Source organism: Mytilus californianus, unplaced genomic scaffold (genome assembly GCF_021869535.1).
Source record: "Mytilus californianus isolate M0D057914Y unplaced genomic scaffold, xbMytCali1.0.p SCAF_1, whole genome shotgun sequence".
Lineage (NCBI taxonomy): Eukaryota > Metazoa > Mollusca > Bivalvia > Mytilida > Mytilidae > Mytilus > Mytilus californianus.
In genome coordinates this window covers 103,029,563-103,045,873 of record NW_026262581.1, presented here as the reverse complement: position 1 = coordinate 103,045,873, position 16,311 = coordinate 103,029,563, and the positions used below count along the sequence as shown (strand labels likewise).

Below are 16,311 nucleotides of genomic sequence, written 5' to 3'. Positions count from 1 at the left end.
TCATTGTTTGGAATGTTTAACTACAGAACTCGGATTTCACGGCAAAACTGGACATCTAAAATATCATATCTTTACATCATTCACGAAAGAGGAGATTTGAAAAAAGTCACAAATCCGCCCTTTTCTCCTATGCCATTTACAACAAAAATGGTGTTGAAAATCTCCAGTCTTTATACTGGATACCTTAACTTCACAAAAATCTTTATAAAAGCGGGTCGTAAAATGTTCGACTAACATCTTTCTAAAACTCTTACCACTATTATGTCTACCGTAAATCATGGCTTTTAAAAATATGATAATGAGGTATATTGAACCAGCGTGTAAATAAGGTGTGGATACATAAAAGTTCTAAATATCTTCTGCAAAATCTTAAAGGGGCATTAGCTGTCAAATTTATGTTCATCGATTTGACTCAAATTCTCATATTTGATTTATAACATACTAAAATGTATATCCAAATTACAACAAGTTTAAAATAAGTAATTAATAATGCATGGACTCGATAATTTGTATCAACATGTCGTGTGTATTATTGTCTAGACGTCATCTAATTAACCATCGAGATGACCTCCGAAGACTGCCGACGGTTATATAACCCGATATGAACATAAATATAATTATAAATAGATTGTGACCACGTGCAATTGGATTTTTCAAGGTCTGTTTGATTTTATATTGTAGATTAAAAAGTATGTTTATCATCGGTTTTACTTGTATAAGAATGATTTTCTGTGGATCGAATCAGTCAACCAAATGGTTCATCATTGTTTGACTTTCAATGTTGACATTCTTTTCCCTTTAATAGCTGAATACATGCGCACCCATCTCCAGCTAAGGTGTTAAATTGGAGGTCACATGAGTACGAATTCAATGAGGTCGAATTATTTACTCGCAAGTAAATAATTCATCAGCGATGTTTCTTAGCTTATTTTAACAAAATGGATCGAGATTGGCTGCTATTTCACTATTTCACCAAAAAAAAAATCATGTTTTATATTTTTTTATATCTCGTAGCTAATGCCCCTTTAATTCAGGAAGAAACATCTATTGAATAAAAATGATTATGATAACTAAGTTTTATACCAATTTATTTTGTCAAAAACTCAAAGTATTGCCCATTTATTTAAAAAAAAACCGATAAAATAGTCTCACCAATCCCTTTTCAGACTAAACGCAATAATCATACACATCATTCACTTGAAATTGTCTTCCGAATCTAGTGGACTAATTCAGAAACAATATTAAATTTAAGGTTGTTTGATTGATTGACTGTTGTTTGCTTAACGTCCAATTACAATGGCAAACATTTCATTTATGTTCAAGACGAGGACGAATTAGCAATTAATACAATAGGTATGATCAGCAACAGGGATTCTAATGTGATCAAGGGGGAAAAATTAAGAAAGTCACTAGAAAATAAGGGAATTTTGGATAGGAACAGAAATTAAGCTTTGCAACAGGCTTCCTATGAATCCCTCAATGAGCTGTATCAAGGGCTCTTAACTGCATAGAACGTGGCTCTCCCTCTCCACGAGGTAACGGATTTAACTCCCATTATGATCGGATTTATACAAACAGCACAGCCGAACGAATAACTAATTTTGGCAAGGGTTTTACTGCCGGGGTCGAAACATGACCAAGAGATATACATATTTCTATACCCCAGTCAATGTCGTGTTAATAAGTTGTTTGCAGCATTACCATGCGATGAACCAATTTAATAATATGTACAGGAACAGCCAATCGGGGAGAAAATAAAAGTTTATAAAAATGCAGTAATCCTGCGATGCTGAACTTTTCTATCCTTATTATTTACCGAATCATGACATCCTCAGGAATGTACTCCAAATCAGAAGAACGGTTTTCATAAAGCACCAATCATTCATCTTTCTTTTGGGCTGAGGCAAACGAATTTTTCGACTTTACGAAGAAACAAAACACAAACATTTTTTTTACAGTACGCGACGTTTGTTGTGAACTCGATATAATTTATTATTTTCGGAGCTCTTCAACTTCGTAATCGATTTGTCATCTTAAATGTTTGAACGCCACTGATATGTAGACTGAACTCTTGTCTGGCTAACGAAATGATAAGCCTGGTATCTTTCTTGAGATTTGATTGTATAACAATGTTGAATAACATTTACGTTAACATTTTACAGCACCAGATGCGCATTTCGACAATTAATGTCTCTTCGGTGAAATGTTTTTATTAATGTATCTTCTCTTGAAATGTTACATTAAAAAGTCTTGTTAGTACATAAAGGTTGAAGTATTCAGTATTGGTTAAGTAACCAACAATGTTTTCTCAAGTTTTTATCTTATACAAAATGAGTACTGTAAAGCACTTTTTAGATTAATTAATTTAGAAATAAAAGTGTAACGAGAAGTTGTGATTGGCAAATAGAATCGCTCTTGAGGAGTTCGGCTTCAATCGTTTTAAGAAAATCACGTGAAAATAGAAAAAAAAACGAGAAGCAAAACTATTTTTCTTCAGATTTAGCAGCAAGAATTAATTTCAAAAGTTACTAAACTACTACTGACAGTTTGCAGATTAATGCATTTGTTTTTTTATGACATGTTGATAACAACGGTTATTGAAACAATCCGTTCCTCTGTATCTATTTCAATCGTTTTGTCTTTACAGTCCTGCAATAAATATAATTTAAATAATTTGATAGTCAAATGAAATTAACACTCTCGTGTATCCAAAGAGCTTTCCTGTGTTTACAGGAACGATCTTAGCCAAATATTTGAAAGCCAAGGATTTTTAACTACAAAAACACGCAATGAGCTATATAAACAAAGGGACATTAAAAAACAAGTTCATCTAAGGATAACCTTGACTGAGGGAGTCGGAAAGTGTACATAGACAGAGCGCGAGGGAAATCTTTTTCCAAATATATGTTAAAAATATTCTAGTATTTAATGCTTAAATATAGATCATTGTATTTGAGCTAACTGTGAAAATTTCGTAAAACTGAAAGTAGCCTCTTCAACTTCGACGTTGTAGGAAGATCGTCTTCTTTTATAAATATTCAAAATAAACGTGTTGTTGTTGCCTATTCGATCATGTACTCAGTTATGAACAATTACATGCCAGAACAAATAAAATCAGAATATTGGGAATTTCATATTATTCAGTTTTCAGTTTCCCTCGTTTTTTTTGTCATGTCGTTGTAAGTTTTTCTTCGTTTTATGAGTTTTGTATACCATTGGTATCTTCCTCTTCTTTCTTAAATGCAATACGCTATTATTTGTTTGACTCGTACCTGTGTTTCAATTCTTTATAATATTAGTATTAAAGATAAAGAGATTTTTCTGAAACTTTATTATAAAAAATAAGAAGATGTCGTATGATTGCCAATGAGACAACTCCCAACAAGAGACCAAAGATACAGAAATTAACAACTATAGGTCACTTTTAACAATGAACAAAGCCCATACCGCAGAGTCAGCAATAAAAGGTCCCGAAATGATAAATGTAAAATAATTCAAACAAGAAAACTAACGGCCTAATTTATGTACAAAATAATGAACGAAAAACAAATATGTTACACAGCAACAAACGGCAATCACTGAATTACAGCCTCCTGACTTGGGACAGACACATACAGAATGTGGCGGGGTTAAACTAGTTTGCTGGTGCCAAATCCTCTCCCTAACCTGAGACAGTGGTGCAACGGCACAAAACGAGAACAAACTATACAAAACAATAATCGAAAAAAGAATACGAGAAACAGCAATAAACAACAACCACTCAATTTCAGGCTCCTGACTTGGGACAGGCACATACAGAATGTGGCGGGGTTAAACAAGTTTGAATGCGCCAACCCTCCCCTAACCTGGAACAGTGGTGTAACAGTACAACATAAGAACAAACTATAAAAATCAGTTGAAAAAGACTTAACTCATCAGATGGATATAAATAGAAATACATCTATCAAAAACAGAGAGTGGATGTGGCAGGGTACTTATACATCCCTACAACAAAAAGGCACTAAGTACAGATCTGACAGTACTCGCAGTTTGTATGTTTGTTTTGTTATTACACTGATTTGTTATACATTAAATAGGAAGAAGACTGAGTACGAAAAACAATTAGTTTAACCTCACCTCATGAAAATTTCCTGTCCCAAGTCAGGACACCTCATAAGTGGTTGGCTTTAATTTTATCTTTATGTTTTGCCCTTTAGAGACTGTGTTGTTGATTACAGATTTCCCCAATCTCTGTTAACTTTATTAAAACTTGTGTCAACTTAAAATTTGACATATGGTAAGGACACTTTTCTGTTGTTGAAGACCATATTTTTTTTATGTTTACAATTTGTTATGTAGCAGTCGCATTGACGTATACCCCACATCTCCTTTTATTCATATCAAATAATTAAAAAATTACAGGGTTTCTTAAATATGTACATTTCATCAATATAAGTAAGTAAGATAAAGAGGGATCATCTATTTGCAAGAAAATAAACCCAGCTATAGTTGTTTAGTTGTTGTTAGTTACCTTTTTATTTTGAGCATGTACAATATCCTTTAAATACAGTGTGGAACACAATGCAGATTGTTCCAAAAATGATTACCATCAATGGAACAAACCATGCCATGTTCGGAGCATATGAGAAGAAGGACTTGTAGTATACCATATCTACATAAACATTTCCATTGGATTCTACAACAGGTAAAATAACATTGACCAAGGCAGTATCTTGTTCACCCCCACTATCCACAGCATAAACAGTAAGGTTGAGATTTGTGCCCGGAACAAAACTTTCCAAAGACTGTTGAATAATAATGGAGCCATCAGCAGATACGCTGAACAACCCGTTGTTGAGATCTTCCTGTGCCAGATGATAAACGACGTTTCCTACAATATTGATATTAGAATTAAAATGAAGACTGACTGTAAAGCATCTTAAAGACATATCTAATATTTAAAACCAATTGAATACGTCTCTGGAAAATATACCCATTGAAAAGAATACTGATCTTACAGGACGGAATAAATTCGGTGGTTTCGTAGAAACGTGTTTGCATTAGGAAAGTCTTGGTAGGGTAAATAAATAAGCATTTGGTGCCAGTCAGACAAACAGGATGACTATATACGAGTAAAAGAAAGTACTGGTCGGCTAGGAATAGCATGTCCTCTTACGAACTGTTACTTACTGGACCTTAGTCAGATTAGTATAAATTAGTGTTCATATTCCTATATCTGTATGACTAATATGTATGAGTTGAATCCTTTGTAGTAAAACTTATTGTTTGCAGACGGCCTTATGATGAATAAACATTATTCTAAAGTTCTTACCATCATTCATTCACAGTAAGATGGTCTTATTATGGTGAATTAAATTAAACCAACGGTGTCAATCAGATGTGGATTCTTAAAAATTCGAAAGATCTGCTGAAAAATCATCAATCAAAATGTTTACGGTATTGAAGTGATATCAAACCTTTTGATTTGTCTACTCTTTACACTACTATTTCCAATACTCAACTGAAAAAATCGAACACATTGCCTAATTAAACAGTGCCTTTGTGACAAAAATTTCTTCTTGTAGGTCATGAAAAATCTTACTTTATGAAGAACCGCACTGGTTCCAAAAAACAAACACATGGAAAAATAAAAAAAATAAAATAATATAAAAAAGTTTAATTGTGTATTATCTTACCGTTAGTTCCGACATCATTATCGTTTGCATCAACTTTGCCTATTGTGGATCCAATGGACTGGCTATTTATAACAACAAATGTGTATTCATCACTCAGAAACGATGGAGAATTGTCATTGGCATCAAGTACCGTTATGTTAAGAAAAGCAGTATCGGTGTACTCATTGTCAGTAATATAAACCTCGCAGATTATAAGAGAAGCTGTACCAGCTACGTCTAAGTCATAATCAATGGCATATGAAAGGAGTCCCGTACTTGAATCTATGTCTAGAAATCCAGTATCTGTTCCACAATTAAAGGAGAACTTAACGGTATCACCGTCTTCGTCTGAAAACTGGTAGTATGGATTTTGCAGAACAGTCCCAGCCTTTAAATAAATAAAAAAATTAATTGAATCAGTCAAAAAATAGCACTATTAATTTCGTATTTTTTCTAAATTTACCCTCAACAAGAATGCTCAAGCCCATAAATTTGAAAGCCAATGCTACAAGACCTAAACACGGCTAAGTATAAAAATAAGAAGATGTGGTATGATTGCTAATGAGACAACTCTCCACAAGAGACCAACTGACATAGAAGTTAAAAACTATAGGTCACCGTACGGCCATCAACAATGAGTAAAACCAATACCGCATAGTCAGTTATAAAAGGCACCGAAATCACAAATGTTAAACAATCGAAACGAGAAAACTAACGGCCTGATTATGAACAAAACAATGAACGAAAAATAAATATGATATACAGCCACAAACGACAAACACTGATTTACAGGCTCCTTACTTGGGACAGGCACATACAGAATGTGGCGGGGTTAAACATATTTGCACGCGCCCAACCCTCCCATAACTTTGTACAGTGGTGTAACAGCACAGCATATACACAAACTATAAAAGGTAAACTTTGAATGAGGGAGTTGGAACCTTAGTTTCCTAATAATTTCTAAATTCATCAACAATTTTTCAGAACAAACCCAGTTGAAAAATCAATAATTTCTGCCTGCTTGAGACGTCTTCATTTTATAAGACAGTAATGAATAAAAGAACTGATTTCTAACATTGCCTTTTAATTAGAAAAGAAGTTATGGTTTGTGCTACAGATCTGTTGTGCAAGACCGTTGTTATAAATTGGTCCTCTACTTGGGTTCATGTTAAGTCTTCATACTTTCAATTAGGTTTCCTCGAAATATTAGCTAAAATAACGAAAATAAAACGACCGAGAAATTTTCCGTTTAATTTATAATTCTAAAAAAAAAAATCATTCATTCGTTCATTCGTTCTACGTGGAACTACACGCACTCTAGTACTGATACATTGATTTGAACTGCAACTTTAAAGATAGGATTGTGGTAGAATTTGTTTTTTCTTTCTTATTCTTCGAGTAATATTTTACGCTAATAGAAAAAAACTAATACCTGAACACCAACTTTGTAAGATTTCTTCATCTCAGATCTAAACTAAATATTTGTGAAAAGAAACAGGTTCGATATCATAAAAAAACTCCATCTATCTTCAATGGTTTTTGCCAAAAACATAAAAAGGGTAAAACGCGTCATATAAAGGCTTTAACTTCTATAAGGAGTCGACTGACAATTTCGGCGATAATTATTTGTAGATCTTGACTTAATTGCTGATCATTTTTGCTGCTAAGTTTTTTTTTTAAGTCCTATAGTTTTCGAGATAATGCAAACATGGGTAAAATTCATCAATAAAGGACAATAACTCCTATAAGTAGTCGACTGACGATTGCAGCTGTTTAACTTATTTATAGATACTGTCTTGTTGGTCATTTGTGTATCAAAAATTTCTGTGTTATCTATAACAGTTTGTAAGATAAAAGGCGAAAATGAAAAAAAAAAACTCACGTGATAACAAGCCAATAAATACTATAGGTGGTCGTCTAACAATGCTTCACATTCTTAACATTATCTGCTTGTTGAATTCTCTATATCTGTAACGGTTTTCAAGAGTACAGACCAAACATGCGTTTTACCCTTATGTTCTGTCTTAAGCCATATTGGCTATTTTGATTGGCAGGGTGGAACATTAGACAGATTTGTTTAAAATAGGAACCCAAATGATGAAGGTGGCCATGTTTAGTTCCAATTGGCCAAGTACTTTCAGTGGAGAAGATTTTTGTAAAAGTTAATAAAGAAAACGGGCGCCAAGAGATGGTTATAGCTCACACTGGCGCTTTGGACTAGGTGAACTAAAAATATCTAGTAACCCATTACAGATTCACTGAACGTTTATAATATACACGTCAAACTTAAAATGTTCTGCTGATTTTATGGTTAATCTATCAATATTTGTTTAAATAGTAAAATGTATGCTTTTCCAGTTAAAAAAAAACCACATTTTCAGTCAAAACAAATATGTTTAAAAAAAACTTTTGATACCAATTGTTCATACTTCAAAAACTAAAGCGGGAATGTTTCTTTATTTATAAAATATTGCCGGATTAGAAATGACAAATTCGATAAACACACTTATATATGATCCATACTTTTTGTTGTTTTAACTGTTGTTTTAATTGGACTTCTAATCTGTAAATGACCCCTTGATATCTTCTTTCTGTTTTTTAGTAACTAATTACTGAATGAGAATACTTTTTCCTTACACTATTTTCTATAGCTGTGAATGCATATTTTGTCTTTGTAAACTTTGGAGGTTCGTTCATATTCTGTATATTTAGCGTTATATTTGTGGTGTCCACCATCAGAGAATCTGATCCAGTAATAGTCAATAGAAACGTCTTGTAGGGAATTGTCTCGTAATCAATTTCGACCATAGATGTTATCAATCCAGCTAGAATTAAAGTAAATGTAATTTAGGAGAGTTTCACAGTTAAATAGCCAATTCATAATCATATTCTTTTTCTTCATTTAATCGTTTGTGCAAATAGGATTGTGTTTAAGTTCACATTAAGAACATCAGCCAAAATAAAGTTTAAATTTTTTAACTTGATAACCCCTCAAAAGCTTATATGATCTAACAAAGCGGTCGAAGATAAGAAAGGGACAAGACATGCTCTTAAAACGAAGAGCGATCGTCAAAAACATGAAAAAAACCCAACGAAAAACGACAAAAAGACAAACAACAACCCACATAACACTACATAGATAAATGAAGAAAGAGCAACACGATCCCCTTACAGCCGGGTGTTATCTAAAGAAGGGAAGGGAATAAAAAAACGGCTTATGCTGTAGATATATGCTTTTAAGGTATTTGATGCCACTTCATCTATAGATGCAGAAACAAATAATCAAAATGCGGTAAAGGTCTCAAAATGTTAATCCATTTTCCAATAAAAAATGAGGACAGTATCACAAATTTTCACTGACTTTTTTTGTCAAATTTCTTAAAACAACTTTTTTAATACAAGTAAGTTTGAGAAAAAATAATTAATACTTATAATAGAAAAGTTAAATAATTGTATATTGAGTTTAAAATACATTATCATTTGTGAAAATATCTTCTTTGTTACTTGGAGGAACATGTTCTTCTTACATGTAGTTCAATGTGTATATTTCCCCATGTATTTTAATCCAAATACCTGGACCATTTATAAATTGAAAATTTACAATGATACAATATAATCGAGTAACAATAAAACACATGTCTTACAAAATAGGTCAGATAATATTTTATTGATCAAATATATTTAATGACAGGGCAGTTCCCCAAAAGATGTCATAATAGACTGAATGATGATTGACAATTATGTTTAACGTCACTTTCTGCACTCTTGGCTATATCGTGACGGGCAATTTACCTACATCAGGAATGCAAAAACTTAAACACAATGGGAGCAATATGACAGAAAGGGATCTAAAAAAAAGAACAAACGCATCTAAGGTCACCTTTGCCTGAGGGAGTTGTAGCCAAGCTTCCTAAAGAAAGTTATGCGTCCGAGGCATAGCCAAATGTATATAAGGTCAAATTTGCATGAGGGAGTTGGCACCTTATTTTCTGAAATAATTGTTAATTTATCAACGGTAAATTTTAGAAAAATTATCGAAGCACTGACTAATGAGCTGGTGATACTCACGGGGACTAATAGTCCACTAGCAGTGGTATGTACTCAGTCCTAATAAATCAAAATGACATTTTATAAATTTCGTGCTGCAGAAGCTCGTATTGATGATCTTATATGGTGCATGCAAGAGAAACACTTAAAATACTTTAAATGTATGATTTAACGGTGTTTTCTTTCAGTTAAACTGCATTACATTTTGAAATAACTGATGTCCGCAAAGCTTCAAGTTACATATTAGTTTCGCTTAAATTTGAAGTTTGTGGAGATCTTTGGGTAGATCTTTGGTAGTTTGTGTTAATCTTATTCAAAAACTGTCGGTATAAATAGTATCTTTAATTCTTTCGTTTTAAACCATGCACAAGAATACATCAATCTTACTTGTGGCGTTTACTTTAAAGTAGATAACACCCTCTGGTGGGGAATACGATGCAAAGTACGTGTGCGTATCAGATATATCTTCATCCGTTAACATTGGTTGAAGAATAGATGATCCGATGTTGATGCCCTCTAAAACAATAACTGTTTGTGACGGATTTAAGAATGAAGGTGGTTTGTTGATATCTGAAAAAAAAATTACAACTATATCTTTAACTGTAAATAAGAGAAACAGAAGTTTACTCCTCAAATTTCAGGGATTTAATTCTTAATAAAAAGAACAATTTATAATGTTCGTGCGTTCAAAGCACTTTAAGGCTTTACAAGATCTATCTTCATCAGGAATGCTCAAATCTAAACATTTGAAAACAGTAGTTTACCGAGTTTCAAAACCAATAAATCCTTTAAAAAAATAAATCAAGGTAAAAAGCTTAATCTGAGGGAATTCAATGAACTCCTAAATGGAGCAAGAGTCAGACCGGTTGGAAAGACAGGGTAATCGTCTCTTGCTATGTATGAATCTACCGCCATGCAAATCCACACAAAGTAAGGAATAGGACACATTTAATAAATTTACAGATCTAACGGCTATTCTTACATCTAAGACTGCGAAAACATGTCTCGAGTGAATTGAGACATAGGCATTGTATAGGTAAACCAATTCGTGATGTTGACAGTACATTTTTAGTATTGCTGATTTTAGTTGTTCTGACCCTTACCCTTTTGAAAAAGTTTGTGTGTAAGGAAACTTCACTGTAGAAGAAATTTGTATAGTGTAAGCAAGCACAAACGTAACGTATTGAGATATGTAAACACCATACGATAGACAGAAGGTATGTTACTGCTGAAAATAAGAAATTGACAATTTGAAAGTTGAAGTCATTACGTTTTTCAAAGATTCTAGTTTGAAGTTGTCTATATTTATAAAATTGAAGAATAATTTCAAGATATGGACAAAATGATTGACAAGACATCATCAATATATCATGAATTTAAAGAGCTTTGCAAGATGCTTTGTCTTTTTGGCGCTGAGAAGGTTCTGTATGATATCAAATGCTTAAATTTCTTAAAAGTTTGATAGAAACCTGTATATTCAGAAATAGAAAAAACCGCTATGCGGTTAATGTCAGTTTGTCGCATTAATGCAATAAAATGTCAGCTGACGATAAGCGGTGTATGATGGTAATTGACTTTGATTCAACACAACCTTAGAGAATCCTACTAATTATCTAAATATTTCTTACCAAATGGGCGAAAAATAGATAAAATTAAGAGAGATGAAACTCTACATTATTTACCTGAAATTCTTATTGACAATGTTCTATAAGCAACATTGTTTCTGCCATCTGATGCAGTTATATATAATTCATATCCAGCTGACAACTCAGTGTTTATTGAACGACTCAAAGATATTTCACCAGCTGAAAAAAAATAAAAATAAAACTAAATTTGAAGTTACAATATCTTAATTATAGAATTTCTAATTTCACAGATGGCCGTGTCCGATCGTCATGAATTTTGTTTTTTCGTCTTATCCTTGATTTCTAGTATTCTAATACAACAGTATGCTTTCCTTTAAAGCAATATCATGAAGTTTTGTTTTAATCAACATTATTACATTGGTTGCAATGAATTACCGTGATTTCCTAGTGAAATATAAACCGATAATTTCACATGTGAAATAAATCTGATATTTTCACTCCTCTGACGTCTTACAACAATTGGTGTTGTCAAAACGTTGTCGATGACATTGCATCCAAACATTCGTTAATTAATGTGTTGTTTGGTCACTCGCTGAATATATTTCTATATTTGAATTCTTCGATAAGTTATTCTATAATTATAGTATATCTTATAGAAGGCAGCTTTCTATTTTATTCTTCAATGAGACATTTATCTATTGTTGTTTCTCTCATGTTCTACTTCCTTATTTTATTTTGATATGTGCCCGTTCCCCGTTTGTCCTAACTTGTTTTAGGGGTGTTAAAATTTTCTTATATTACTTCCCCTTTATCACTGTTTTGCTACGTTTTTCACTCTTTATTGTTGTATCTTACATAAGACGCTTTACATAAGCCAAATTAAAAGAAGTGTTTAACAACATTTAAAAAAAAAAATAAAATATATTATCCAGGGCAAATTCAAAAAGGGGACGTCCATAAAGACTGACAAAATCAAACTCTATCAATCAACGGACCAAGTGAGAAGCAACTGTCATATTTCTGACTTGGTACAGGCATTTCCCGAAGAAAATGGTGGGTTAAACCTGGTTTTATAGCTAGCAAAACCTCCCATTTGTATGGCAGTTGTTTATAGTTCCGTTTTATTGACAAAATTGGGTGAGCAACCCAAACAGACATAATAGGTTAATGTGACAATAATTGGGATCCAGCAGTCAAAACTGAGACGGAAATGAGACAATGACGTCACCAACAAAAAAAAAAGTATTTGTCGTTGAGAGAACATACCGTATGATAGTATACACTTTCTTTACAAAGTGGAAATTAAGTTAATTAAAATACAAGGGTCGATAAAGTAAAAATAAGTAAATGGAAATACAAGAGTTAACAAAATAGAAACAACACAGCATAAACCATTTGTGTGCGAATCACACTCGGGATCCACCAGCACCAGGAATGCCCAAAGTTAAAAAGTAAAAAACCCGATGGCAGGATGCATAAATACCGTGTCACGTCAAAAGTCATACGCCCAAAAGAAACATAATACCACAAAGACAAATAACGGGGAAACTAAAGTATAATAAAAAGATACACAACTTCAGCACCTAGAATCTAAAACTAAAATCCATCTTGTATGATTGAACTTTTTGAAGAAAAGGACGAGACGTTCTTTGACAAAACCTTGGCTCATTATATTTTTGCTCAGACGTTTTTTGCGATGACGTTTTATAAAGTCTGAGTAGCAGCTGCAAGCTCTTGAATATCGTATGAGTTGAGAAATGTATACCTCATACGCGGGTGAAGTACGAATATTGTTGGTAAGCTGAGGAAAATTTATAATTTCAAAATTGAAATTGTCTCGTTTGTCATAGATTCTGGTACTGCGATGACTGTTGTTGTAAAATTTGAGGTAAATGTCTAGAAATGATGAGGAGGAAGCTGTATCTGTAGTTACTTTAATCTCTAGTTCAGGAGAATATATTAATGGGACCCAATCAGAAAAGTTTGGATTGTTAATAGAAAGAACATCATCAATATACCTATAGGTGAAATTAAATAATCTAGATTCTTTGATCTTCTTGTTTTTACAAGTGTCTGAAGGAACTTCGAGTCATATGAAAATAACAAAAGGTCGACCAGGAGAAGTGCACAGTAGGTTCCCATGGGAATTCCGACAACCTGTTGGAAAATTCTACCTCAAAATTCCACAAATATGTTGACAATGAGAATGTCGGTGTATCATGTTTTATTTCGGGCTTATTTTTAACAAAATATGTAGAATTATATTCCAAAACAATAAATGTGAACGGTATGGTACCATTTTTATAAAGGAAAGCATTGTGGATTATTTCTTTAAGACAGGTTTTAAATTTTTCATGTGGAATGTATTATGATGAAATTTTAAAACCAACTGATAATAAAAACATTACACTTACTGTTCTGGTTAATTGCAAATGGTGCTGTAGCCGTGCTGGATGTCATTGTGTACTGTACATTGTCACTCTCTGGATCTATACTGGTTATGGTGTATACAACCTGACCGGTCACTACTGTCTGTGCAGAGACAGTGGTTTTAGCTGGATATAAAAAAAAAACAATCATTAATTTACATAAGCCGATATTTATTAAAATATGTAATCAACATGACACGGGTAATTCAAATGTTTGATTACATGTGAATTAGAATTTACTTATAAACATAATTAAAGGTTACAAATTCATTATTTATAACTGTTAATCTTACCATTTCTTAGGTTTTGCAAGGGTGAATGCAGCATAGAAATATGGCCACTTAGGTCTTCTTTCGACTAGCAGCAAAACCTTTGGGGCTTCCATTTGGCTGTTTTGAATGTATAAGTACACAGCCACGTCCGATCAGAATGGAGACATTCAATCCGATATATAATCGGACTTAAGCAATATGCCTGTTGTTGAAGACAGTATATTAACCTTGTATATTTTTGTTGTTCTCTTTTAAAGATTTTATAATAAACTTGTTATATCAACTTAAAAATTACTAAGCAAAGTTTTAAGAAGAATGACAGGCATCAGTGCTTCACACTTCTTGGGTCGAAATTTATTTAATAGTTGATTGTTAAAGTGTTATGGAATATCAATAAACTAGCGACATATTTACCTTGATAACTGTACAAGTTAATTCACAAGCCAGTGATATTTACCACTAGAGATAAGTTTTGTATTATTTGATATGTGGATAGGTCATGAGGCTGTTTCGTCGTTTGTTTGGTCATGATATTGCCTTTTTTATTTAATTTTTGTTTTTGATTGCAACCATAGTATCTTCTCCCCTTTTCAAAAGAGATTAAGCGACTTCAAAAATCACTTTATATTATAAAAATATTGAAAAACTTTCTTTTTTTTAAATGTTATAATGGACAGATCAAAGGATGAGCATACATAATTGTGTGGTGATATCATGTCTACTTTGAGGAAAAGACAGATATTTTTGTCCGTTCTAAGATAGAAAATTACCTTGAATATTTGTAAAGTATGGCGGTATATTACGAAGCAGGTATATATAAAATTCTGATTCATCCTTTCGTCGCTGGTCAGCACATTCTATGCCTAATGTGTATCGATTCAAAGCGTCATAGTCAAAAGCTTGATTCCCTCTAACGTAGATATTAGTATCTGTTGAATATAATACATTGTTCGTCAATCATAAACCTAGTTTCTTAAACGGAACAACGTTTTCAAAGGAAAAATGGAAAAGCTTAAACGATTCATAAACTAATGTAAACAAAATTTACAGTAAGTACAAATTAGGTGATAGAACCTATTTGGTGATGTAACAACTAGAGAAAAGAGGACGAGATTGTTGTTACGACAACTTGACCTTATCCGTGGTCATCTGTGACACAGATACTCTGTAACGGTCCATCAACTCATGATGGCGTCCGAAGGGATGACGTTTTGATTGTATTGACAGTTAGTATTGGTTAATACAAGAGGATACTAGTGTTCCCGCTGAGCAATGTGTTAGAACAGAATGTAACAATCGCATTAACGAGTGGAAAACTGACATTATAACATGATGAGTATAATAATTTATTTCATATTCCAAATATCATATCTTTGAATGGCATTGTCGTAATGCTACTATGATGTCATAAATATTGTTGCCATCGGCAATTTATGATGATGAACGGATTTGTTCTGTAGCATTGCGGAATAAGAATGATGGAAATCTTCTCTTTTTTTATATTTCATCAATAAAAATATAGTGTCAAGTGTTTTTACGTTAGCATTTTTCGCACAGTCTGCATTCACCGTCTGTATTCTTAATATGAGCTGATATTTTTGACTGGCGTAAATTTCGAACTTTGCAATATGTGGATGAGTAAATCATTATGTTATCAAATGCCTTTCATTAAAATTATTAAGGATTTTGTATATGTAATAATATAAATGCAATTTGCGAATTAAAGAATTCAAAGCTGTCCTTTATTTCTCTAATACTTAAGAAGACAGTTTATCAAATATAAATCTGAAATGCGTCTTTTTTAAAAATTGTGAAACTGGTTTGACGATTTTTATGTAAAAAATAAATAACGCCCTTTCGTTTGGTTTTTACTTTAACCCTTTCGCTGAAAAAATGTTCCATGTAAATATATATGCCACTCTTACATTACAGCATTCATGTAACATACCAAACTGACTTGAGCCAGACTGGAGAAAAAAAGTATTTGTCACTGTTGTTAAAGTGCAAGTAACTGTGTCGTTTGTAGGGTCTGTAACAGATACGGTATACAATAAACTTTCTGCAGTGATGCTTTCTGGTATCTCACAGCTCATTGGTAGGTTAGCAATTGATGGTGGCTAAAATTACGAAATGCAGCACAGAAGAAAACGGCTATTTTAATTTATTAAACTTTTGCTAACATGTTACTTTAATTATTCTTCCCTTAGTTTATTTATTTTGTATTTGCATTGTATCAGAGATCAAATTTATTTGTTCAGTGTATGTTCACCGGTGTTAATGTCTTTTGATTGAGTTAAGCCATTTCAATTGATATTTTATAGTG

General features: G+C 32.7%; 1 protein-coding gene across 1 annotated transcript in view; it reads right to left on the bottom strand.

Moving 5' to 3' along the window:
• Positions 1–2,194: 2,194 nt before the first annotated feature.
• LOC127728348 (cadherin EGF LAG seven-pass G-type receptor 2-like) overlaps positions 2,195–16,311 on the bottom strand; it is a 53,430-nt gene continuing 39,313 nt past the window's right edge. Inside the window, exons 14-22 of the mRNA XM_052235699.1 lie at positions 15,937–16,105; positions 14,759–14,917; positions 13,702–13,842; positions 11,384–11,506; positions 10,089–10,271; positions 8,292–8,479; positions 5,676–6,042; positions 4,511–4,870; positions 2,195–2,649 (exon numbers count right to left, since the gene is read on the bottom strand). Coding sequence (XP_052091659.1) covers positions 4,515–4,870; positions 5,676–6,042; positions 8,292–8,479; positions 10,089–10,271; positions 11,384–11,506; positions 13,702–13,842; positions 14,759–14,917; positions 15,937–16,105 — 1,686 coding nt within the window. The 3' untranslated portion in view covers positions 2,195–2,649; positions 4,511–4,514. The remainder of the gene's footprint in view (positions 2,650–4,510; positions 4,871–5,675; positions 6,043–8,291; positions 8,480–10,088; positions 10,272–11,383; positions 11,507–13,701; positions 13,843–14,758; positions 14,918–15,936; positions 16,106–16,311) is intronic.